Source organism: Staurois parvus, unplaced genomic scaffold, assembly GCF_062004578.1.
Source record: "Staurois parvus isolate SC_StPar_1 unplaced genomic scaffold, SC_StPar_1.0 ptg000243l, whole genome shotgun sequence".
In the NCBI taxonomy this organism is placed as follows: Eukaryota; Metazoa; Chordata; class Amphibia; order Anura; family Ranidae; genus Staurois; species Staurois parvus.
In genome coordinates this window covers 1,805,779-1,833,069 of record NW_028318039.1, presented here as the reverse complement: position 1 = coordinate 1,833,069, position 27,291 = coordinate 1,805,779, and the positions used below count along the sequence as shown (strand labels likewise).

Sequence of the window (27,291 nt, the reverse complement as noted above, 5' to 3'; positions counted from 1 at the left end):
TAATGAGTCTCTCTCTCATTTATTAGTTTCACCTTTTAAGTTGCATTACTGAAATAAATGAACTTTTGCACGATATTCTAATTTTTCGAGTTTCACCTGTAGTAGCCTATGCACACACAAGCTTTAAGCAGTCTTTAGTGGCAGTGCGTCCAGGAGAAAAAATGCTTGATGCCGCTAAATGCACCTAAACGCTAGGCGCATTTAGCACTACAGTGTTTATTCATTTCAACAACTAGAATAAATTCAAATTCTGGTCAAATAAATGGCCAAATATACGCTGCTAAAATAATTTGAAAGGACAAAGAAAAAAAAAAAACCCCAAAAAAAACAAAACAAAAAAAAAAAAAAAAAAAAACGCAGTGTTTTCCATGCATTCCAATTGCCCTAGATCACACCAAGGCAGTCAGTTCCAGGTGCAGAAAAAAAAAACACATGTAGAACATGTTGCATTTTACAATAAACTAGTATGTTTAAGGCCTGAGGAGGCACCATTATCTGTAAACAAAAATTCACTTCTACCTGCTGGTGAAACCGGTTATTGCATTTTAAACATGAATGACAATGGTTTTCGAAGTTTCTGGCTTCAGTTCAAAAATAAATGTAAGGGAGCTTTGGGGATATACAACCAACCATATCAACAATCTAAGGGGCCCTTATCAATTAAAGGCACTCTTATTATACTAATAAATTTCTTTAAACTGCAATGTGTTAAGTTTCCACTTCACAGCTCCCAAGACTGCTTGATTATACATCATTATGCTTTGACAGTATTAGCAAAGGACAACTTTTGACTTTATATTGGGAAGTGGGAGCTGTGAAGAACAATTTAACTAAACGTAAATAGTTGTAGGCATAGGCATTTTGACTTGCTTGCAAATTCCATACCGTGAGGCACAGTACAGGACAGGCTAGACCTTTATAGATCCTGTGTTTTAGGCAGCTACCTTCAAGTGATTGGACACCAGCAAAAGCTTTCTGAGGCATGCCTCAGGCATACTCCTATAACCCCGCTCCACTCCAAATCCAAAGTTTTTTTTTTTGGCAAACAAAGCAGAGTAAACACAGGAACCGAGGGGAGGGTGGCTTGTCTCCTGTACTGTTCTCCAAGATGTGCAGTTTGGGAAGTCAAAATTCCATTAACTTAATTGTACAGTACACAGCACTGGCTGGATATTTATAGACTCTGTGATTTGTCCAAGCATTGAAACCATGGCTGGGCTATAGGCAAACAGAACAGTGCCAACAAGCCCAACAAAACAAACAAGGGTCAAAAGACCTCAGAGGTTCAAAAAAAACCTTGTGGCCAAAGGTTGCATGTGCAGAGAACTGAAATTCAACCTGGTAAAACTTGGAGTAAATATGAACTGAAGACTAGGTCTTGATGCCAGAAAGCCCAGGAACCCCAACTGATCTAATGGAGCGAGCATGTAAATGTACTGGAGGTATTGTATCTTCTTTTTGAGAACAAAAGCCGATGCAATGATTTGTGTTGTCTACCTAACTTAGGACTTAGAAGCAGGGTGTTCTTTATGAAACCATGTTGGCAACATCAAGAGTACTTTTTTTTCGGATAGAGGTCATGGCTGTTAGACAGTTCCTGAGAGTCCTGAATATGGAGAGCAACTGCTTTCGGGTGCTTTGGAACAGAGAACAAAAAGAAAGGAACAATATTCTCATCGAGGTTGATACCTCCTTGGATAAGAAGGAGGGTCCTGGATGCAAAACCACTTTATCCTTGTGCAAAATCAAGAATGGCTCATAACAAGAAATAGCCACTAACTCTGAAAACACATCTGACAAATGTGAAAGCCACCAAAGAGGCCACTTTGTAGCCACAGGAGCAATAACCCAAGGAAAATTTCCCTAAAGGGTTCTAATGATGGTTTCTACAGGAGCAAGAAACAAAAATTGAGAACCCAAGGAAGCACAGGGTGCTGTAATAGAGGTTTGATCTGTGAGTCAACATGAATTATTTTTTTATTTTTTTTTAACAAGGGAAAGCAAAGCCAAAAGGTTTCTAGAACAGAATCAGTAAGGCCGAAACCTGAGCCATAAAAGCCAAACTAAAATGCAAAAATATTTACCTTCAGATATAGCTGGTCACTACACAAGGTTGTGCCAACCCAGTACTCAACACTTCCTACCTCCTCATTCTGAGTATTTCTTACTGCTACCATAGCATTTCCGCTTTAATCTTGTTTAGAACTACTCTACCCTCCTTAGAGTCTGGTTCCTCACAGGACCCCTGGGACCTCCCCTCCCCCTCACTTACTTTCCTTTTCTCCTCTACTCTTAACACAGAAACTCTTATCCTCGTATTTGGACTCTCACCACCTAGCAGGTACTAGTGCTCGATGTATACTATTAGTCAGAAGCTCTGCACTGTTGTCTTCATTTTGAATCATGATTTTGCATGTAAGCTAGCATGTTTTCCCTTGCTATTTGACTAATGTATTGATAACGTCTAAATATGGGATTGCCCTGTACTCCAAGATCTTATGTTGAGACCTTTTTCATTCTGAGAACCACTTCTTACACCAAATCAATTATATTGAACAAGAAAAATACCTTTGTTCCAACATCTGCAAAGTCCCTATGCTAGCATCTTCTCCCTGTCTTTTTTCAAGGTACAGATTTTTTGACCACCTTGATAGGCCAGCACTTGATGATACTCCTGCCCATGCACAGGAGTGCAGTCATCCTAGCACACAGGCATTGTTCTGGAATATAAACTGGTTAGCGCATGCAGAGCTAAGTGTACAATCTAAAAGGGATTGCTATAAAGAGCCTGGCTGTTTTACATTTTATTTTTCAACTTTAGTTCCACTTTGAGTACTTATATGTGCAGTGTTCAGATTTAATGACCGAGGTTTACAGCAACTTTATCTGTAGTGTTTACTTGTCTTTCTCCAAAGTGTTGATTGTCATTTTGTTCCTCTGTTACCAGCATGCATCATTTCTGACAAGTTATCCCACCACCCAAGATAAAATGGTGATGGGGAGGGAGCTCAGAACACAGCTTATCTACTCACAACACAGCTCTACAAGTTCCTTCGTTCCTGTGCAGTGTGTGAAGGGGTGTGTGTCCCTTTCCACCAACTAGCTTTCACACAATTTACAAAAGCTCTAACTGCAGCTTCCTGCCCCCTCCTCTGTGATACTGACAGACCAAGAAAGATTGTATCTAAAAAGAGAAGACTTCAGATAAATAAATCTTACGTAGAAGGATTGGTTTCATCTTTTGTATCACCTGAGGTCAGTAACTTCACTGGGAATATGTACGGGTTTACAATCACTTTAAGGCTAAATTCTGGCCACACCATGACTATAGGAAGGTCAGAATGTGAGGTAATTTCTGAGGTTGAAAACCTGTGTTCACACCAGGTGAAAAATTATTTCCAGGTACAGTTGTACTTTTTTTTGTCTCAGAGTAAGATAGAAATGGATCAGACACTCCCGTGCTTTCAGACCTGGGTTTCAACAGATATGCCAAAAAGACAGTGACTGATAAGCAGGTTGGAACAGGGGGCCTTGCAACAACAGGTCTAGCCTGTTTGGAAGAAGCCAGGTGTCGTCTCCTTAATGTTTGAGTATGTCTGTGTACCAGGTTCTTCTGGGCAAATCTGGTGCAATGAGAATCACCAATTATCTCTCTCTCAGTTTTGTGGAGTAGTCAAGGAAGAAGTCACACTGGAGAGAGAGTATATAACCCTGAATGGAGTCGAGGGAATTAACAGGGCATCCTTGTTGTTGAGTCTGGAGGCAAAAATGTCCACATCTGGGAGTCCCATATTACTGACTGAAGATGTCAGGATGAAGAGAAAGTTGAGGAAAGACCAGCCAACTGCCCACTCCCTAAATGTAATCAGCAGAGACTTTTGGACAGTGGTTCTCCATCCAGGACAAAATCATAGTTTAAGGCTGCCTGATTCCAGGTATCCCCCGATGATTGATAAAATGCCACTGCTGTATTACTGCCTGATTGCACCCCCCACTGAGTTTTGGTACCATGAATAGGTTTTTTAGAGAACCCTTTGAACCTATCAGGAACGATAACTCCCTGGGACAAACGATAGTTCAGGGCAGTCTGCAAAATTTACTGTCTTTCGGCAGATGTTGGCTGTTTTTAAAGAAAGCAGTGAGAGGGCAGAGCTTGCAACTTTCTTGTACCCCTTTGAGACCATGGATTGAACTCATCAGTCTGGAAAATGTCTGTGATCCAGAGCAATGAAAGCTGCAACAGACACCCCCCGCACACACTTGGGAGGGAACCTGGATTCAATACTCATATGGGCCATTGTCTGAAACAGGGTTTTTGTATTCTATGTATAGGTTGTTCGTGGCCTTTTAAGCAGTATGTTTTTGTATAGCACTGATGCACTATCAGTGCTATACAAAAACATACTGCCAGTGTACTTGGACTTAACTGAAGCTGATCCTAGAGTTTGTGTGTAAGATGAGTAGAGAACATCTGGTTGCAAGTTCTTTGTGTTTTTCTGAAACAGGAAAACTGACCTCCCAGATATAACATTCTCCCAATGGGTTTTCAGCTAGGCACTCAAGCTGGATTTTGTTTTTTGCAGCTACCGGTCCTCTAGGAAGAAAAATGAAAAACCTGCTCCCCCTCCCTACCTCACCCTCAAAGCTCTCTGGGATCACCTTTGCAGGCCAAGGTCAGCAGCAGGGGTATTCAGTATGGAAAGTGGCAGGAGGTTTCTGAAGTCCAATTTCATGGGTCCCCTCTAGGCTAAAATAATCCAGAAGTGCTGGACTCTCAATATTTCCAGGTTTAGAGATATCAAATCCTATTGTACTACACGTTTCTCCAGAACTACACTAATCCCCCTAGTCCTAATCACCTCTAATTTTCACCGTTAGCTATTTCCTAGTTACTCTTATTCTGCTGTATGTTTTGGTGATGCCAACTGTCAATATGCAGTCTTCTACTTTGGTACTTCTGTAATTCAGTTCAGCTGTGTGTAACTTTTTGAATAAAAATACTTTCTTCCAGAAATAAATAAATCCCGGTGGCAGGGTTCAGGTGAGCAGTAGATCAGAGATGAATGAAATTATCACATAGGGGCTTGTAAAAACAAATGTATTTAAAATAAAAACAAGGACATACACAAATCATTTAGCACATGCATACATACATAATTGATTATTAAATGACCCAGATTTCCCAATGCATGACACAGGTCCTTCCTCCTTTTTTATGGTGGTAGCCCTTCATCTTGGATCAAGTGACAAACACATAATAATGCATCAGTCCTACAGTGAACACAGCTTACATGGAGGACTTACTCCCAGGGTGAAAGGATTCTGTTTATTGTTCTGTGTCAGGACTAGTGGACCTGAATGGAGCAGGAGCTGGGGAAAGTTTTTTTTTTAATGTATTGGCTGTGTACAACTTTGAGTCTCTTTGCTTAAAGCAGATCTCCACCTTACTGTCATTTTAACAAGCTGGTTTGCTTCATGCTGGCTCAAAGTATCTATTTTCTACACAAACAGGTGCTCCTGAGGGCATACTGTATAAACTGTATGTAGCCTCAGCTACAAAACAGTATATAGTGCTGTGTTCCAACAGTGGATGGTGAACTTCCCTTCCCACTCCAAAACCAAACTGAGGTAGACTGACCACTGCTCAGCCATTAAATAGGCAGTTTGTGTTCTATGAAAGAATACAAAGCTTCCTCTGATTGGCAGAGTTGGAAATTGTGACATCATCCGCCCGCCTGACCACTTCAGCTAAATTAAGAAGAAGCTTAGTTTTCAGAGAATACAAAGCTGCTTATGAATGGCTGAGCAGCCTATTTTTTTTTTTGAAGAGTGGAAAGGGACGCCATCATCCTAATGCTGGAACACAATCGCTGTATACTGTATGTAGCTGAGACTACATATAATTTATGCGTGCCCAGTGGCCACACCTGATAATTGAGAAAATAGATTTGAGCCAGCTTGGCCCAAATGAACAAGGTAAAGTGACAGTAAATGTTGAGATGGGCTTTAAAACCACTTTCACTGGTTAACCTCCTCAAATATAAAAACATAAGATAAAATTGCCCCTAAGAAATAGGTCTGGTTTATATCCCCTTAAAAGCTGAAAGTTTACAATGCTAGGACCTGCACATATTTTCCACAGTATAAAATGTACATTTGAGCAGGAACAAACAAGAAATGTTTATTTAAATCTACATGACTATTTCAACTTTTGCAGTGGCAGAAACATGCGCTCACTGAGAATTTTACACTGTACTGTCAAAGGACAGTAGAAAAGAAAACAGAACACAAAATGTGAGAAAAATTAATAATAGCGCCTATGGTCAAAATTATATAACTTACTAATAGTGTACCAGCTGCAAAAAATCACCATATATAAAGTGTACCAATAAATAAATAATTTGCGCTAGTAAATGTGTATAAATATATAAATGTATATAAAGAAATCATCAAATCATAAGTCCAGAAAAAAATATATATATGCCAATACCACCAAAAAATATAAAAAAAAATATTTATATTTTTTTGTGGTATTGGCATATATATATTTTTTTCTGGACTTATGATTTGATGATTTCTTTATATACATTTATATATTTATACACATTTACTAGCGCAAATTATTTATTTATTAGAACACAAAATGTGGAGCATTATATAAAAGAATTTCAGACTCCCATAGTCCCAATTACAGAATGCTTAAATAACGTGCTTTTCTTTTTTACTCGTCTGCCGTTTCCTCCTCAGACATATCTCCAAAATAAGGCATGCACAGGATATAAAAATGTACGGAAGCTAAATAAATCATGAACATAATCTGTGCATGCTGGCAGCCTTAGAAACTTTTATAAACCAAAACCACATGAAAGGCTTAGAAATGTTACTCATGCTGGCACCATGCAGAGAACTGCAAAGCTAGGCTGATACACAGAATAAAATAAATCCAAAAAGTAAAAGGGTCCAGACCACTGACAAGTGGTCATTCAGAAATAGGTGGCATTGGCGAGCTGTATCTCCGACTTCTTGCAAACAAACAAAATTCAGCAAGCAGGTGGGAGGTGCTAGAAATTTAAACACCAGTGTCTCTAAGCAAAAAAAAGGCAGATAGCAATTCAGTTTACCAACATCAACTTAAAATTTATAGTTGGTCCTATAAAACCATCCATAGAGACAGAGGTGAAAGCAGTTGAAACATAATAAAGTACCATTCCTAATCACAGGCTGAAGAAAATTCTGACACAAATATTCAGACACTATTACAATGGAAGATTAAGGATTGTTTTTTTAAGGTAGATTCCATTTTCTAGTTACTATGGGTTACTTGATGGATTTGTAGGACACTGCACAGCTCTAAAAGGCAATAGCTGTTGAATTCTCTTCTTGCAAACGCCATCAAGTAATTTCTTGCCTGCAGCTAAAGCATGTGACCTGTTAAGTAAAGGAGGCAGCAAGCAGCTTGGTAGAGACATTTGCCTTCACATCCTTGACCTGACCCTGAGATTGCATTTGCATTTTTCTTCCTATACGACACTCTGCACTGCATCCCAACTGTGAGAGTTTAATGCTTCTCAGGAGCTAAGCTTCCCAGTTCCCATACCAATCTGATCAACAATGTCACACAGTAGAGCACCGTCTAAAATCAACATTTCACTCTTACACTTGTGCAGCTGCAAATATTTTCAGAGAATAAATGGAGAAAAGGGCTGATCTAATAAAACTGAAAATATAGTAAGTAGTTGCAACTATAAAGTCAGAAGGTGGGCTTCTCACTGTGGATAACATCAAGGTTCCTCTCTTCTAGTTTTATATATAAGCAACAATATATTGTGGTCACATAATACTCTCCACTGCAAACCTTCCAAATAGGAATCATAATATTTACACGATTAGCTTTGATGCCAGATTGTAAGCTCTCAGGAGCAGGGCCCTCCGATTCTTCCTGTATTGAACTGTACTGGCTCCTTAATTTTGTAAAGTGCTGCACAACCGCTGTTGGTGACTTGTATAATATTAATATTTCCAGTTAGAGATGGGTTAGAACACCTGTCAGTTTTCACTGCTGCGTCCCAGTTAGGGAGATTCATCCTCTATTAGTTCTGTTTCCATTATCATTGAAAGTGAAAGTAAAAGAAAATCCCAAACTTTGGCTTGTCCCCAGAAATGTAATAGTGGGGAAACCTTCCAATGGGGACACTAGTTCTGGTGACCTGGGGGTCCCCAAGGAATTACCTTAATTTGCAGGGATTTCTTCTCACTTCCTGTTTGGCTATGGGACAGGAAGTGAAGGGAAATCTCTGCAATGGGACACTGATGGCAAAACAAAATCTGACAGGGGTTACAACCCTCCCTTGCACTATCCAAAATGGGGAAAAAAAAAAAAAAAAAAAAGGGTTTTGCCTATAGTTCTACTTTAAACATTCAATGTACTGTGCAGCACTGCACCCCGACCAAATACATATGTATTGGGCTATTGAGATCAGTATAAGACCCCAATGCTGTTATTAAGGTGGTGCTTGGAGGAGGGTGCAACTGCCTCACAATCATCTACTGCAGCTGCCCATCAGCATTTGATTGGCATTATAACTGATTGGAAAAAGGTAGCAAGGATGATTTGACTGTCATTGCCAGCATTGGATACCTGGTTAGGAAAGATTGCATTAGGCAATTAAAAAAAGACACAATTAAAATTGTGCCTTGCATGCTCAGAGGACCATGTGAACAATTTCTCAATGTTCCCACCATCATTGTCCGACAGATAGCTAGAGAACATGGTCCAATCTGTAGAGTGGTCCAAACTGTAGAGTACAAGCAGCCTTTACCCTCCATGCAAATGCTGGCTGTCATTCTCCAGTCCTTCCAACACCACATTTCTCAGTGCTGGGAATGTTGCATGCACAATTTTTTTGGATTGGGCAGCCCTAATGAATAGGCTGCTATAATGCAATGCACGATAATACACCAAAGCGCATCGGATTGGTGTGAAAGGACCCTTACATTCACATTTACATATCAGATTTGGACATGGATCCTACACTTCTTTCCACTCCTTATCCCTCTAAATTACAAGCTCTTACTGGCAGGACTCTAACCGCTATTGCGCTACTACTGGTGTGACAGATTTGGGCAGCCGCTAGCTGAAGTGTAATGTCATCTTCAATTGCCTATTGCATGTACTTCAAGCTGACAAAACATGGCTAAATCGTTATTTAAGGCCATATTTACTGTAATTTATTTTCACATGCTAAAAATCTATTATTTTTGGAATAATTTGTTAATAAATAAATACATTAAAAAAAAAAACCAAAAAACCCCCAAAAAACATAGAAGGGTATTTTGTCTTTTATATAAATAAAACCTTTCCTGTATTAAAGTTGTATTTGGGGTACATATGTGTAATGGTACCGTTACTTTAGCAGAACCTAAGATCATTGTCGGATTCTATTTCCTAATTAGGTAAGTGAAACCTTTGCTCTTGGTTATCAGCAGTTTCCGAATGCAAACTGCTGGCTCCTACTACATGTTGTCAGACAAGATGTTTGGTTTGTGTAAAGGAGAAAAAAAATAGCATAATACAGTTCAGAAAGCTTTGTTCAAAAGTACCTTTGTAGGTTTTTGCATTTATTTGCAAACATTTTTTGCAGTAAAGGGTAAGATTTGTAGTTTTAACACCAGAAGCATAGAACTGGGCACAGAACAGTGGAGGAACAAAAATAACAAAAAACAAACACCTTACCTCAGACTGTCCTTCCTGGGCACTACTTTCATGTGTAACACGAATACTCTGGTTAAGGAGAACAGAAAAAAAACCCTTTATATTAATAATTTCAAACAGTCTTCCAACACATACCACAATAGGGCCAGGCCACAGAAGACACACAAAACTCGATATGTACTGGAAATGGAAAGGGAGAATGCCAAGACAAAAAAAGGTGTAATTTCCAGAAGACAACTACGTATTTGATTTCAAGTCGGCATCAAACAGATACATAGAAATTTCCATTGATTTATTACGAGTATAATTTTATGGCAATTTGGGAGGTCGCAACATAGCAATTAACATAGTTCCCTCATAGATCAGAAAACTTCAGGCTAAACGTAAGAAAGAAAAAAGAAATATTGTATGGGCAAAGTTTAACAAAGACTTTATGAAAGCCTATGAAAAGATTTTTTTTAAACAGCAGAACCATACAGGGTCTTTCCAGTCAGGCTTGCTTTGGCTTCCACAAAGCAGTTTACAGAAACCAAATTGTTACAGACCCAACCAAACCACTTAGTGGCTTTTGGGGGGGACTGCAGGCTAGCCGCTTACCTACTTACCATGGGCCCTGGCATCTGAGGGGGCTCTATTCTTTGGGAGGTATGTGCCTGGGGGAACGTTTTTAGTAGCTTTACTTGGGATTCAAGTCCATGTCTCCTCAAAACACACAGACTCTGAGAATTGGAGGGCTCGGATACGGATTTGGGGTCTCTGTGCCCAAACCAGCATTGACGGCTTCAACCCCCCTCCTAGACACAGACTCAGAACAGATGTTAATATAATCAGCTCAAAACAACCTGATGCTGAGGTTCTCTGCTGTAAGCTGTTTATTAAGGTGTTACACGTTTACTGTTGTGTCTTTCTCCCATTGTTAATTTAGTTCATTAAATCACCTATTGTTTCTGTCTGTTGGCTAGTACTCCTGGAGGTTTCTACATGATGGGATTTGTTTTTATTGTTCATGTGGGGACTGCCCCTATTTCTAAAGTGTATAAAAACCTGTATTTCTGTTCAATAAAGGAGTTTGTGCTTGCACCTAAGGTAGTGTCGTCTAGTTCTTGAATGCAATACCCAGATATAATACTTTGTTCCTGTGCTCCAGCAGTGAGGAAGCAGCTCTGACGGAAGCACTCAGGTGGGGTGCTAGGTGGTCCATCACACCAATGTCTTTGAACCAAGTAACAACAGGTTGAAATCAATGTGTTCTGCATCTGAACATTTGGTCTATCTAGAAAGCAGATTATTCTGACAAAAACATATCTCAGAATCATTTTGCTGTCACTGGGTGACCGATTTAAAATGAGAGAAAAGCTAAAAACAGGATTATTCTCATTTCTAATGGCATTACCACCTTAAAAATGCCTCTACCCAACCATCGGGGGACAGAAGTTAGAGGTTAAATGCTGCAAATGTCTCTCCACTTCCCCCTGCCCACCCAAACTTCAGTTAATTCCAACGTAATAGGTGCAATTTAAGATCTTATACACCTCTAAAAATAGGTAAGGGGAATGGGGGGGGGGGTCTGTTGGAAGGAGTTTTGTGTTTTTACATGATCTACAAACACAGAATAAGACATTACAGACTACTACCCAGGAAGCGGCAACTGCTTGAAGAACCTTCCATTTGAAAAGTACATCTTTCCAGGACTGTACATGTGATAGCAATAGTACTCTGAAGGTAAGATGCTAAACCAAACTGGGGAGGGGGGTGTTTACTCAATTCTTCCCACTTCTGCTCTGACCACCTAGGCTAGCTGTGATTCATAGGCCTAGAATGCTGCACACACTGAAAACATAAAACCACTGTACAAGCAGTATCTAAAATGTACAGAAGAAAACATATCAATTTGCAAGATCTAAAAGTAATGAGGTTATTTGCTTCCTGGAAATGTGCTCAACTGTCACTGGGATCCACTGAATCTGATCATTGCCAAAAGTAGAAAGTTGTGCAAGATGGCAGACACTAACTGCTGAACACTAACCACTAGAAACCGTCTTGTGACTTTGCTACAATGCATTTTGAGATAGTAACCTTTGTCAGACACAGCATACTTATACATCAGATAAAGTTACTCACTGTTAGCAAAGCCACAAGTGGTATGAACAGTTACCAGAGACAGCTGAGCAGTGCTCCAAGGGGCACATTATCATTTGTGAATGTTATATATATTTTTTTTTTAATTGAAACAAAGTTTGCTTACTTCATCTCTTTCTAGAAACTTGGCTCTTTCATCAGGGCTCAATGAAAGGGATTCATCTATAAACTTTTTCAAAGCAGAGTCAATTTCTACAGAAAAAAAAATAAAAACAATGAGAATCAGATTTGACAACTATGATTAGATCACTATAAGGATCACTGATAACTCAGCCCTCACAGTATTTTTTGGTGCTGGTAAAATATTTGCACACAAAAAAAAAAAAACCCACAAAAGTGAAAATAAGTGAGGTGGAGTGTGACTGTAAATCCTAATTACACTAATCAAAATGCCCCTTGATTTAACAGCATTATTTTCCTTGGGCGTAATCTAGCACTCAGACTGAACAGACCCTGAAATCTGGGGATATCACAAAGCAGAATACAGTTTATTAAAGTGAAAATAAGTGGTTTGGGGGCTAAGGGTAAGCATAGCTAATATACCATTATTATAAAAGACAGCAATAATGAGGGCAACAAGTTTTAGTCAATGTAGAGTGAGTTTCTGAAGTATAACACGGCAAAACTGTAGTATAAAATATTAGGAAAAATTGAAGTCCCAAATCTTTTTGCTGAATAATCCACTGGAGAGGATCAAAGTGAGCCTATGGCGATAAAAATACGAGATCTGCTACTGCTGGTTTAAAAAGAAAAAATCTCTCTCTCTATCACTTTAAAGTTCTTTGTTAAAATAGACACTTTGGGAGTTATTTACTAAAACCTAAGAGGGCAAAATCTGGTGCAACTCTGCACAGAAACCAATCCCCTTCCAGGTTTTATTGCCAAACCTTAATTGAACAAGCTGAATTTAGAAGCTGACTGGCTATCCTGCACAGCTGCACCAGATTCTGAGCGCACCAGTTTTAGTAAATCCACCCCTATTAGTCATATGAAATTTTGTTAGCCAGAATAAATCCCATGGCCAATGCAAAAGCACTCCTTAAATCAGGGAGGGGTGGGGTTGAAGGTTGGGCAGGGCAAGATAAAAAATGTATTAAAACATATTCTGAGCAAATATACTTACAAAAAAAAAAAAAGAAGAAAGAAAAAAAAAACAAAAAACATGCCATGCCCTCTGCCAGTCTAACCTGCTTATATTCTAGTTACTAATTTTATAAAACTAGACCACCTCTAGGTTTTATTTCTGTATCATAGGAGAAACATGGATGGGGTTCGGACCTCCCACAGACCCCTTTTAACACCAGCGCCTCCCAGCGCTTTAAAGGGATTTATGATGCCAGGAGGCAGGGCAGTGTTTAAGGTCAAGTGACTGCCATGACTGGCTGTCACAGCAGTCACATGATCGGGTAGCGATTGGGAACTTTCTGTTAGGCACCGGGAATTGTGCTGGAAGTGCGCAGGGTGTGCACTCTCAGCACAGGTTTGTTTATATTTTGGTATGCATATATGTGGCCTCTCAACCTCAAGGCCCACCTGCTGAGAGGCCACATATATGCAGAGTCAGTGCGAATAGGTTAAGCAAAGTCAAAAGAATTCACTAAGACTGGAGAAAACAGAATCTGGAGCATGGCAACCAGTTTTTACCTTTCAATTTCAAAGCTTAAAAGTGACACAAAGGTTTTTTTTTCCTTTTTTAAATAACAAACATGTTATAATTGCCTGCTCTGTGTAGTTGTTTTGCACAGAGCGGCCCGGATCCGCCTCGACTTGTGTCCCCAGCCAGCGCTCCTGGCTCCTGCCTAGTGCTGCCACTGCAAGTAGCTTGCTATGGAAGCACCTGAGCAGACGTGCTCCGGAACCGCTGCTCCATTTGCCCATCGTACTCTGTCTCCTCATTGGCTCACTGGCTGTGATTGCCTCACTGCTGTCTCAGCCAATGAGGAGGCAGAGACCCGGGACAGCCGAGGTTCTTGTGCACATCGCTAGATCAAGATGGGGCTCAGGTAACTACTAGGGTGGCTGCTGCACACAGACCGTTTTTACCTTCATGCATAGAATGAATGAAGGTAAAAAACCTCAAGCCTTTTCAACTGCTTTACCTGAAGAAGCCGATGTTCTAAGCAGATTGGTTACTATGCACCTATGCTCCAAATTCTGTGTTTACATTTTAGTAAATTCTGCAGCAGCGTTTCTCATTATCTGACAAACTGTCATGACCCACATGCAAATTTAACATTTTTGAAATAAAAATATTACTTTACTTCACAAAGTTTTTATAGCGGAAAGAAAGTTGCCATTGTGTCCATGGCACAAACAAAACAGCCATTAATGCTGCAAAGAGCACATGTCAGCTGGCACTGTAGCACCACCTGGTGGTTAGAGTATGGTTGTGTTACGGAAAATGTTCCTAGTTACCAAAAGCAAGCTTTTCTCTGTTGTTTGCCACTGAATGAATAAGACCGATTGTTCCACAGGCATTGCTTATTGTTTGCTTCATGAAGTATACAGAGGAATCCACATCTTGACCGTGGGATTTAATTTTTTCTTCCTCCTCTGCTTTAAAGGATTCATACTGGGGACAAGGAAAAAATATAACTTTACAAATCATTTTAAAATGACATTTTATTACTGTCATAATGACAACAATATCCATCATTCCTTCACAGGGTAAGCCAGAAAACCCACCTCAGACATACAAATTCTCACCATCACAAATAAAGAATTTCCAATTCAGCAGACCAATAACACTACCTACAAGCATGAATATGAACGAATCCAGCCTCTGTGGCATGGAAGCAGCTAAACAACACACAGTTGTCAGCGCCTTTGTTTTAGGTTTCTAGCTCAGGTTACAGAGAGAGTCCGTTTAGATGAAATGGGCAATAACAGTTTAAACACACTCCATCATAAGTAATGGCTAAATTACACATTCTCTTTAGGAATCTGAAAAGATTATACACAGTCACAAGACACGATCTTTAAAAAGCAAGGACTTTATTGGAAATCCAACATTCTCCTTCCCAAACAAATGCGGAGCTCACACTGCCTGGCCTCCTTAGGGATGGTGTAGTATTTATGTCTTTGATTGACGACTGGAATCCTCAAAATGTTGAGGACATAATGAATAATTCTCATCGTCAAAGCATGTGCCAGATTAGAGTTGAAAACTGACATTTTGTATGGCTGGTCCCCATTCATTCACAACAATTTCATTAGCCACCAGAGTACAAAAAAAAAAATAAAATGAATTTTTAGTTTACCTGTAAAATCTTTTTCATTAAACTGTTATTAAACCCAGGACCCTGCATTCACTATATCTGGTCTCTTACAGTACACAGAACATGGAAATGCAATTATTTTCATAAATATAAACTGCTAAATACCTTTTCCAATTAGCAGTTACAGCAGTCTTGTGACTTCAGCAGAGCACTGGTTACAGCTTGTAGGAGTTTTATTTCTGCTCTAGGAGGATGCAAACCCCTGACCTCTGCCTGGATAGTGCTGATTAGCCCTGTGCTGATCACATGCACTCATATCATCCAGGAACAAAAAAAAAAAAAAAAAAACCACCACACCTCTCTCTCTAGCAACACACCAAAATGAGCATTTGCAGAGTGACTCCACATGATATGTCTTATAAGGAGATAAGAGAGGGACACTGGAAGATGCGGAGAATCAGGATCAAACTGCCTTTTTACACAATCAGGGTGGATAAAAATCAATGATTTAAAAAAAAAAAAAAAAAATCAAAAATCGGATTTTTTTGATTTAAAATGCTTTTTGAGGAAAATATATTACCATCCAAAGGTTATTCCATCATGAAATAAAGATTAGTTTTTTAATTATGTAGAATAAGGCTGTATATGTTTAATTTTTTTGGTAAATAAATTCCATTAATCCATTCACAATGTCAGGTTCTTCCAGAGGTTTTTGTAAGATTATTGGGCAGTTTCTCTGCCTACAAGATATTATCACAGATGCTTGGTTTACTTTGCAGTTATCAAAACTGAATTTGACTCAGCGGAGATCACATGCCTCTTCTTCACAGCAAAAATGTTATAACATGAACAGAGTTAAGAAAATACCTTAATCCTAATTTCTACAAACCCTTACAGGCTGCAAACCGCTGAAGCTGATCCCGTGGATCACTATGGGTTGCAAGATCAGTTAACCCCGTATAGGTTCAACCTATATGGGGTTAACTGATCTTGCAACCCATAGTGATATGTGGGATCAGCTTCAGCAGTTTGCAGCCTGTAAGGGGTTACCTGTGGCAGCTCTGTACTAAAGTCAGAGATCGGCTTCTTTGGCCTGAAACCGGCACATGCGCAGTTGCTTCAGGGGATACATATCTTCATGGATCGGGATACTCATTTTACCTCTACACTGGCACCGCTCCTTCCTCTCTGGAGGGGTGACACCATGTGTTGCTGCACCGGGTGACATCAACCCTAGGGACCACTCTAGTAACACAGCTTCAAAGTGTACATCTGAGGCAGTGTTAGACCTTGCACATGCACAGAACAGTGAAAATGTTTTAAGCAGGTGAAGAAAGTGTTGTAAAGTAAGAATGCTTTCAAAAATATTCACAGTATTTCAATTATTTTATCAACTTACAAAATGCAAAGTGAGCAGACAGAAAAAAATCTAAATAAAATCAATTTGTGATGTGACTATCCTTTGGCTTCAAACCAGCATCAATTCTTACACTTGTCAGGGATTTTGTAAGATTAAAGTCAAGTGTATGGTTATCCACTTATCACAAGCAGGTGCTAATGATCATCAATTTCATATGTAGGTTGAAACAAACAGCTGTGCAGGAAGCTTAAAACTGGGTGAGGAACAACCAAACTCTGCTACTAGCGTGAGATTGTACAAGACACTTATGTTACAGCTCATATACCATGGGAATACAGAGCACAGACACAAGACACAAGGTAATTATACTACATCAACACGGTCTTTCGCAGGCAAAGATTTGAGAGCAGACTGGGGTTTCAAGATGTGCTGTTTTGGAGGAGAAACAGAAACTTTTAAAGACGCACAAAGTAACGGGCAATGTTGAGGACCATAAACACTGTGGTCGGTCAAGGAAACGTAAAAGGAAAAAAGTATAGCCAAAGCTATTTTGGCTGTTATTCTCCTGTAGGTCACAGAAGTGCAGTGCATTCTGCACTCCTGTGACCCATTTTCTGCAGGCCGACAGCGGCCTAAAGTCTGCTGTTGGCTGATGTAACTCAGCTGATCCAGACTCTGAAGAGAAGAGCGGACCAGCCTCTCAGCGATACCCCGAGAAATTAGGCCAGCCCCTCCACATCTCAGTGCTTCAGCGAGCGCTGGCAAAACAGAGAGCCAGAGACTCAGTCCCAGGTCTCAGCTCAGAGCAGTGAGGGCGAACTGAGCGATCGGCTGTGTTTGATCGCTCAGTACAGAGCTGGTGTGGGGACAGATGCAGCATTGAATCGATAATGCACCCACTTAGGTAAGCATAAATGTGTTGTTTTTTTTAAATTCATTCTTCTCTTTTAATGCACCAGATGAAAGACACATCATGCTTATACCCCATTGATGTCAGAAGTGGGACACAGGAACACCTATCTACTGTCTAGAGAAGGCTGTCCAGAAATGGTCTCCATGGAAAAATTGCAACCCCCACAAAAAAAACAAAAAGACATACCTCTGATGTGGAAACAAGGTGAAGGGACTCATCTATGCATGAAAACATAGGAACTGGGCTGCAGAAACAAAAAAAACAAAAAAAAAAAAAAAAAAAAGCTGCAGGTGCTCTGGACTGAGGATTTAAATTTTGAAATATATGGCTGTAGTAGGAGGCAGTTTGTTCGCCAAAGAACTGGAAAGCTGTACAATGCGTGTCTGCAGGTGATAGTAAAGCATGGTGGAGGTTGTGTTGTGAAGCGCGCGTGTACACACACACACACACACACACACACACACACACACACACACACACACACGGAGACTTTCCTGCTTTCTGTCGAGCACATTGGCACACACAGGGCCAACAAGCAGACCCTTTCTCCAAGCAATTAATCAGAGTCATAAAACATGACACAAAAAGCTTTATCCCTTTTCAGCTTCTGATGTGCTCTGAAGGGAGAGAGAATACAACAGAAACACTAGGATAATTGCAACCTTTCTATAAACACACAGTGATTTCTTTAAGTCCTCATGTACACTGGACATTTTTTACCGCTGCTGTGTTCGGCTTTTTAAGTTTTTTTTTCTACAGCTAGTAAACCCCCCAGCATGTTATCCTATGTTATTTCTGTCAGCACACAGACTGTAATCAATGTTTGACAGGGACGTTTTTTGGCTGGATTAAAAAACCCAGGACTAGCTGGTTTCTAGAGGATTTCTTCAGCTGTAAAAGTGCTCGAACACTAAAAAATGTAGCAAATCTCCGCAAATGGGTGTTTTTGGATTTTTTTTTTTTTTTAAATTTGTACATAATTGCATTGGTATGTTTGTATCCCCTGGAGTAAAGCTATCTTCAAAGCCAAAACAGAGCTTTAAGGCTCCATGCACACTGGGTGTTTTGATAACGCTGGTAACATTAGCTGTGTAAAGTCACATTAAAAACATGAGTTTTTTTAGCGTTTAGCAGCATTTTTCCTGCATTTGCATTTTTTAGTGGAAAATGCTGCTAAACGCTAAAAAAACTCATGTTTTTAATGTGACTTTACACAGCTAATGTTACCAGCGTTATCAAAACACCCAGTGTGCATGGAGCCTTAAAGCTCTGTTTTGGCTTTGAAGATAGCTTTACTCCAGGGGATACAAACATACCAATGCAATTATGTACAAATTTAAAAAAAAAAAAATAATAATAATATAATAATAATAATTCAAGCTTAAACCATACGGTCAGCACACAGTAGGAACCCCTCAGCACCTGAACAAATGTTTAAATTTAAGCTACGCAACACACTTCCTAGGCTGAGGAGTAATGCAGGCCATAGATGGATCGAAAATCAGCCGATATTTCTTTGACAGTTCCTTGACATTTATAGCGGTTGCAACAATGTATCTCTTTGTATCCATTTCAGATACAGATGGTTTTATTTGGAAACAAATAGATACATTATTGCAACCGCTATAAATGTCAAGGAACTGTCAAAGAAATAGCGGAGCTCTCTGCAGGGACACTTTTTGCCGGATTGGAATTCCTCTTCATCTTCATCCTCTTCATCATCTTCATCCTCTTGTTCTTTTTGTCTTCCTCTTGCAGGTCACTGCTCATGCGCAGATTTTATCGGTAAAAGATCGGCAGATTTGCCCATCATTGCCGCGAAAATCGGCCGATCGGCAAAATCGGCCGTTTTTTTTCCAACTTTACCGATTAAAAAAAATCTGCCAAAATACCGAAAAACGTACGAACATTTAGCCCACTAACGATCCGAAAATCGGCCGATTTTATTTTCGGCCGAAAAATCGGCCGATTTTCGACCCATCTATGGCTTGCATAACTCTTCTGGCCCCAGCCTCCCAGCCTTACTACTGGCCCATTATTGTGATAGCAAGCTTCAATTACCAGTTGTAAGGTCAGGCGGCAGAAGGAGGTTGGGCCAGGCACTTGAACCATTAACATGTCAATAAGTACTTTTCTAAGCACCTGGGCTGTTTACATTGAAACAACCTGATATGTCAAAACCTAACAGGGCCTGTTGTATGTTAGAATGGGTGGTCTCCACGTAAGGTACATTCTATATCTGTTTTTACATGTGATAAGTTACTTGAATTTGTAACAAGATCCCTCCCTCTCTCATAATAGGATGAGGAGGATGAGCATGAAGATGATGGTTAATAACAACCAGCAATGCTAGACAATTACCACTAACAGGAGGAAAGAGCAAAAAAGGATTATTTAAACACCTCTGTCTTCACTGTCCACTTTCAAAATAGAAGCAGGTCTGCGGCCCAAATGCATTGCATAACTGCCTGGTTCTGCTATCTAGCTGTACTGCCTGGATCACAAAACTGGCTGAACAAAATTACATATCCTTTGTAAGATTTTATTATTCCCACTCCATTAAAAAGCTATTTACCTGAAGATTTAAGTATACGTGCAACAAAAGACTCTCCAACAGCAACACAGACAGGAATAAAAATGCTATCTTTCCAGTAGAGTATGACTACCAGAATCCCTCAGCAGCTTTTTATTTCCATTTCTGTCCGTTAGATCTTCACTCACTTCCCGTTTTTTGAAGCTACTGTCAAAGTAACAGTAGGTGAGGATAAAATCTCTCCAATGGAGCTCTGGATAACTTAAAAAGCTCACAGGTTTTTTCTACTAACAAAACATGGAACATTTACTGAAAGAACACTTTTTTTTTTACTGACAACCTGAAAAAGGCAACTTCTTTTAAAAAATAGGATAATATTTAAAGTGGAACTGCACTGCTTCAGAGCACCACAAACCAAAAATGCTATTTAATTCATTTTTATTATGCAAAGCAAACTCTCCAATCCACCCATGTCTCCATGCTTTGTTTTGCTTATGATTCATGAATCATTTACTTCTGGAATCCATCTGTTCTTAGCTCAGGCATAGGCTGTGCTGAGAACCCTCCCTCCCCTACTGAAGACTGCTGGGATGTATGACATCATTTGCCTATGCATAGAAACCAGAAAGTAACTTAAGAAATGTAAAAAAAAAAAAGTTTAAGTACATATGATATACTTTCCTGTCTATTTACTAATGCTAGCAGCATAAGGATTAAAACTAATCCATGTTGATTGAGAGTGAAGGCCCACTTTAAAACAGTCTATAAAACACAATATTTACACACTGACAATACACATAATAAGTAATGTGCCTGGTTTACACTTAAAAAAATCAATACAGCATGACAAAAACATTAGCCTCCCTGGGATACAGTTGAAAAACAAGTTCTGCTATGCATACCACAGAGAGCAAAAATGCATTACCAGATCATGTCTAACAGTGGAAATACCTTAATCAAGAATGATTAAAAGGATAAGTCCCCTGTAAAATAAATCAAATAAATCAAGCACCTCTTTTGAAGATAACAAAAATGTGCATTTATTATTATTAGTTTTTTGGTTTTTTTTTTTTTTTTTTTTACTAGGAGCCTGCAAAGCATTGAACCAAAACAAGAGAAAAAAAAAGCAAGAGAAAGGAAGGAAGGGTTGGGTGGAAGGAAGGAAGGGTTGGGTGGAAGGAAGGAGGGGGAAGGAACAGGTGGGTGGAAGGAAGGAAGGGTAGGGGGAAGGGTGGAAGGAAGAGAAAGAAGGGGTGGGGGGGGGGAAGGGTGGAAGGAAGGGGTGGGTGGAAGGAGGGAAGGAGTGGGTGGAAGGAAGGAAGGAAGGACTGGAGTGTGGGTGGGCACAGGGGGAGGCAGAGCAGATGGAGGGAGGGGCTGGGCAGTGATAAGAACACAGCAGGCGGTGGGGGTTGGGGGGCAAAAAGAAAAAGGGAACAATCAAGTATGTTCTGATCGTTGAAAAGTAAGATTTTAATCAACATCTGAATGAGCACAACAATCATTTCCAAAATTGACAAAACTGAGTTTTATAGAACATTTGTTTAGCTCATTTCATAAAAGTAAGGTTAATAAATATAACTTACATTACAAAATCTTCAGTTTTACTCAAATTAGTTGATGCAAAAATGAATACACCTCACAACAAAAACTAATCCATCTAGTCTTTTGTACGACCCCCATGATTTGTTATGATAGCACCAAGTCTTAGAGGCATGGAATGAACAAGTTGGTGAAATATTGCAACATCTATTTTTTTTCCCATTCTTCAAGAATGGCCTCTTTTAGAGCCTGGATGCTGGATGGAGAGTGATGCTCAACTTGTCTATTCAGAATTCCCCATAGGTGTTCAATTGGGTTCAGATCAGGAGACATACTTGGCCACTGTCACCATGTTCTTCTTCAGAGATGCAACAGTGGCCTTAGATGTGTGTTTTGGACCATTGTCATGTTGGAAAAATGACCAGGGGCATGGAGCATTGGTAGCATCTTCTCTTGCAATACAGAGCAGTAAATCTGTGAATTCATGATACCATCAATGAAATGCAGCTTCCTGACACCAGCAGCACTCATGAAGCCCCACAGAAGGACACTGCCACCTCCATGTTTCACTGTAGGCACCATGCAATTTTCTTTGTACTCCTCACCTTTACGACACCATATAGTTCTGAAGCCATCAGTTCCAAAAACATTTATCTTGGTGTCATCACTCCAGAGTCCCAGTAGTCTAATTTTTCCGCATGGGCTCTGGCAAATTCTAGGCGGGCTTTTTCTTTTACAAATAATTTTATTGCAGAATAGATAACATCAGAGAATCAGTCAAAAACAGATGCACTGACTGACATAAATAAAACATACAAAGTTTTCTGATCAATAATACAGAGTATGTACTGATGGAAAGACAAAAAAATAAACTTCATACACAAGTGCCGTATATAAAAAAGGAAAACAAAACAATGAGTTGCAAAAATGGTAGACATTTAGAGACCAATGACATAATAAACTAAAAAGAAAAAGTTGTCACTATATCTGCAAACAGAAGGCGGGAAAGATGGAAAATGAAGCCTCACTGAATGCATATTGATACTCTATATTCTGGGCTCCCGATGGAGTCCGGCATATGGATATAGTATTGCTGGTACGATACTCAAGGCAGAAATCACAATCAGTACAAATATCGTAAAGACAGACTAAACAGAAGGAAAGAGAGGAACGAAGAGAAAGGACACAAAAAAAAAAAAAAAAAAAAAAACGGCTCCAGGGGGACCGCGACGGAAAAAAAATAAAAATAATATGTAACTCTTATAACGACAAGAGGGACTGGTCGAATCTCGATGGTTGGGCTATATCAAGCCAGGGACGCCAGGTCTGCAGGAACTTTGTATGGGTGTCTAACAGTATAGCCATCAGCTTTTCATTAACCATGATAAAGTTAATCTGATTTTTGACAGCCTCGAAGCTGAGGAGGGGAGTCTTCCAAGCCTTCGCGATCATCAGCTTGGTAGCCATAAATAGATGCGATGCCAGCTGCCGTTCAGGACGAAGTAGGCCCACTAAAGTTTAAATAAGAGTGCTTCATACGGGTTGCGCTTAATACCTGTGTGAAACATAGTGCGGAGAAGGGCATAAACCTTGATCCACAATCTGCAAACCTTGGGGCAAGTCCACCAAATATGGACCATGGTGCCTATTTGTTGACAACCCCTAAAGCAAGTCGGGGAGTATGTGGGGGTAAAACAAGCCAGACGAGCAGGCGTGTAATACAATCTATAAAGAACCTTATAGGCATTTTCTAGAATGATAACATTCGTAGAACATTTAGATAATGCTTGGGTCATGGTCCGCCAATCCCGCTGATCCAGAGTGCCCCCGAGTTCCGACTGCCAACGCTGATAAGAACGGACAGGAGGCGTTCTATAAGAAATAATGGAGGAGTAGACCAGAGAGATTAAACCCGGAGCATTGGGTCTATGTCTGCATTGACTTTCAAAGGGGGTCAACCTGAAGGGTCCCGAATGCGTCTGTATTAATGTATTGATAAAGTGGTGGAGTTGAAGGTAGCCAAAATGCTCTAGCAGTGGGATATCATAAGAAGAGCACAGGGTTTCAAAAGGTGAGTATCCAAGTGGGAGAGAGCAAGGATAGTACATCATGGAAGCCATGGGCTAGCCACCAAGCAAACCGTCCAGGAATATTTAATAGAATCCCAAAGACGAAGCGTAAGCGTCAGAGTCGGACTAAGGAATGAAGGGCGATGAATAGGAGGAAGCCACGGCAAAGAAGAGAAGTCTACAGTAGCCCACAAGGGAATATTGCAAGATGCATGGAGATGGGCTAAGGGGGCAATATTGGCCGCCAGATAGTAAGCCTGAAGATTTGGGAAAGATAACCCACCCTCGGTCTTATGGGCAAATAAGATTTGTTTGCTAATTCTGGGTCGAGAGGAGGCCCAAATGAAAGACAGGAGTTTTCGCTGATGAATATGCAATATATGTGAGGGAACAGGAACTGGTAGAACTCGAAACATGTACAATAATTTTGGAAGATAAGTCATGCAGATCGCATTGATTCTACCGAACCATGAAAGCGAGTAGTGAGACCAAGAGGACAACATCTCTGTCAAATAACTAAAAACAGCGGGGAATTTAGCCCGATAGAGTCCGTCATAAGTCAGAGTGAGCTTGATTCCTAAATACAGGACTAGGCGTGCTTTTAAATGTATGGATTTTAGGAGAGGTTTCCTTCATGAACGACACCCATGCATGCCATTCCTCTGCAGTGTATGCCGTATTGTGCCACAGGTAACAATCGCCCTAGTTTGGCTTTCTACTTCTTTAGCTAACTGCAGTGAACTTGCATGGTGATTTTCTTCAACCCTTCTCATCAGAAGATGCTCCTTTCGAGTTGTTAACTTCTATGGATGGGTTGGACGTCTCTGTGAGATGGTTGCAGTTCCATGTTTGTTAAAATTTTTGTATCACTTTTGCTACAGTGTTCTGACTTTGAAGTAAAGCTTCGCTGATCTTCTTGTAGCCTTCACCTTTCTTGTGTAAAGAAATGATTTTCCTTTCTCAGGCATTGTGGCATTTCTCTTCCATGTGGTGCCATTGCTGACAGCATGAAATTGGAAGGTTTTTTTCTTTGTTTGTTAAGTAACGCCGTTTTATAATCAACTGTCTGCTGGACACCTGTTTAATGAATAATTAGACTCACCTGTAGTTGAATTCTTGTTAATTAGGAGCAAAGCTAAAGTTTAAAACAATAAAATCCTAAGACTTTCATTGGGGTCTTGAATGAATTTGTTAGGAAAAACACTTTTTTTGTGTGCAAATTAACAAATCTTGTTTGCAATCAATGGCCTGCATTTGTGGGATTGTGGGAGTATTTTGTAGCATAGTGTTCCACAGAAAATGTTGATTCTGAAAGTAAAGGTTTTCTGACAAATATGTTGGGGTGTATTCATTTATGCTGAGCAGTGTGGAGTCCTTAGGTTCAACAAACTCTTTAAACTAAGTTTTCTTTTGGAGCATGTTACATACTCCAGCACTTTCCCGCTATCCCACTGTAATAGCGGGCAGGTATTTCTCCATGCGCCCACTGTCACATTAAAATAAACGGGCTTCACCCACACAGCCATGTCATTCATTCCCAGCAATCTGTGAATAAGAAAACTACAATGCAGTTGGAAATTCGGTCAGGATTAGCAGTGTCCTCAGTGCTGAGAGATACAGGCAGATACTTATCCATAATGCCATACCAACAGGGAGACGTGTGATTGGCACCAAAGTTATTCTGCAACAGGACAATGACCCCAAGCATACAGCCAATATCATTGAGAACTATTTTCAGTGTAAAGAACAAAGAGTCCTGGAAGTGATAGTCTGGCTCCCACAGAACCCTGATCTCAACATCATCCAGTCTGTCTAGGATTACATGAAGACAGAAGGATTTGAGGCAGCCTACATTCACAGAAGATCTGTGGTTAGTTCTCCAAGATGTTTGGAACAACCTACCTACAGAGTCTCTTCAAAAACTGTGTGCAAGTGTACCTAGAAAAATGAAGAACTAATGCTGTTTTGAAGGCAAAGGGTGGTCACACCAAATATGGATTTGGATTTCTCTTCTGTTCATTAACTTTCCATTTTGTTATTTGCTAAAAATAAACTATTAAACCTTTCTATTTCTGAAATCATTTTTAATTTACAGCATTTTTTCACTCCTGCCGAACACTTGCACAATACTGTACATACTACTCTGGTGTTCAAATAGTTGTTACTGCTAATATTTTGAGGCTGGACCCTAGATTTTAGAAGGAGAGGACCTATCTGACCTAAATGTAATGTGAAGAAAGCAGAAGGTAAAATAATCACAGCATGTTTGGAAACCGGGTGCTAATAAAAATTTCCTCACCTTTTCTGTAACAGGGAAGAGAAGTAACACAGCACAAACAGGTCGTGGGATCAGGCTCAGGAGCTCAGGGTCAAGGCCATAAACATCAACAAACTGCCAGCTGGAGGAAACACCCAGTTGTTTGAGGAACTGCAGAAACAGGGGAAAAAAAAAAAAACCACACACACATTGAAGCCACCTTACTATGCACAACCTATACAATATATAAAAAACACACCTGCTTACAATCGTATTTGACCAAGATTAACAGTGGAACAAAAATACATTAAAACAATGTTACCCTTTACATAGTAGATTTCTCCATTGCCATGCTTTGATATGAGCATTTAAAAAAAAAAAAAAAAGTTATCCTTTTTTTCTTTTAAATTAAAAACACAACACATCCACACAACCTCTTGCCTTGTATAGTAAGCATGTAAAGAGGCCCTCTCTGCTGACCCCTCTGTCTGAAGATAGTCCCTGGCTATCACTCACATGTAAGCATGAGACTAGGAACTCTGTCCTACACACAAGCAACTGGCATTTTCACTTGTTGAGATGGATTAAAAAACAAAAAAATATGAAATTGCTTTCCTGTAGAAAATACTGCTTCAGAATTTCTCCAATCTTGATCATATGACATGACCAAAAGATTAGGAAATGTATCTGCTCTGTTAGGCCAAGTTAAGATGTGCGATTAGCACTACTATACGTCTGAAATGCGAATAGCGATGGAAAGCTTTTCAGAGGCCTTTGACAGGCGGTGAGGAGGCGACATTACACGATGTTGTGGTGCGACCCCCATTTATTTGAATGTGCAGCATTCTGTGGCAGTACTGCCTGCCAAACATTAACAGCATTGTGGCCATGCACATGATTTAATAAATTAATTTACAACAGCTTAATGTTCTGATTTAGCCACATTATGTTTTGACTGCTTTGTCAGCTGATTTCCACAGTACACAATGGGGTAGATTTACTGAAACCGGTGGACTCAGAATCTGGTGCAGATGTCCATAGCAGCCAGCTTCTAACTTCAGCTTGTTCATCTAAGGCTGGTCATACACTATACAATTTTCTGTCCAATTTTCTTTAGATTTACCTTCAACTGTGTAGTGCAAAGGCCCACCTAATTGAATACAATTGAAAGTGTTGTTTAGGTTTGACCTCATATTATATGGTTTTTGGTAAATCTAAAGCAATTTTCTAAAGAAAATTGTATAGTGTATGTCCAGCCTAAGCTTTGGCAATAAAACCTGGAAGCTAAATTGCTTTCTATGCAGCAGTGCACCAGATTTTGCACTCTCCAGCTTTAGCAAATAAACCCCATTGTCTGTTTTAGCAAACTTTTAGGAACATATACTTCACTAAGGCTGGTCACATATAAAGGAAAGTATAGAAATCATTGGGTTCTTGGACAATCCCTTAACACATAAAAATAAGCACAGAGGAAAGAGCAGTATGGCTAACCTTTACACCATCAGCAAAACAAAAGGAATCCATTAAAATGTTCAACTCTATGGATCC

The 27,291-nt window shown here is 39.8% G+C and overlaps 1 protein-coding gene across 1 annotated transcript in view; it reads right to left on the bottom strand.

The window, feature by feature from the left end:
* The window catches only part of UCHL3 (ubiquitin C-terminal hydrolase L3), a 79,397-nt gene that overhangs the window by 34,303 nt on the left and 17,803 nt on the right, over positions 1–27,291 (bottom strand). Inside the window, exons 3-6 of the mRNA XM_089680487.1 lie at positions 25,786–25,914; positions 14,267–14,423; positions 11,958–12,043; positions 9,734–9,781 (exon numbers count right to left, since the gene is read on the bottom strand). Of these exons, the coding sequence (XP_089536613.1) occupies positions 9,734–9,781; positions 11,958–12,043; positions 14,267–14,423; positions 25,786–25,914 (420 nt within the window). The remainder of the gene's footprint in view (positions 1–9,733; positions 9,782–11,957; positions 12,044–14,266; positions 14,424–25,785; positions 25,915–27,291) is intronic.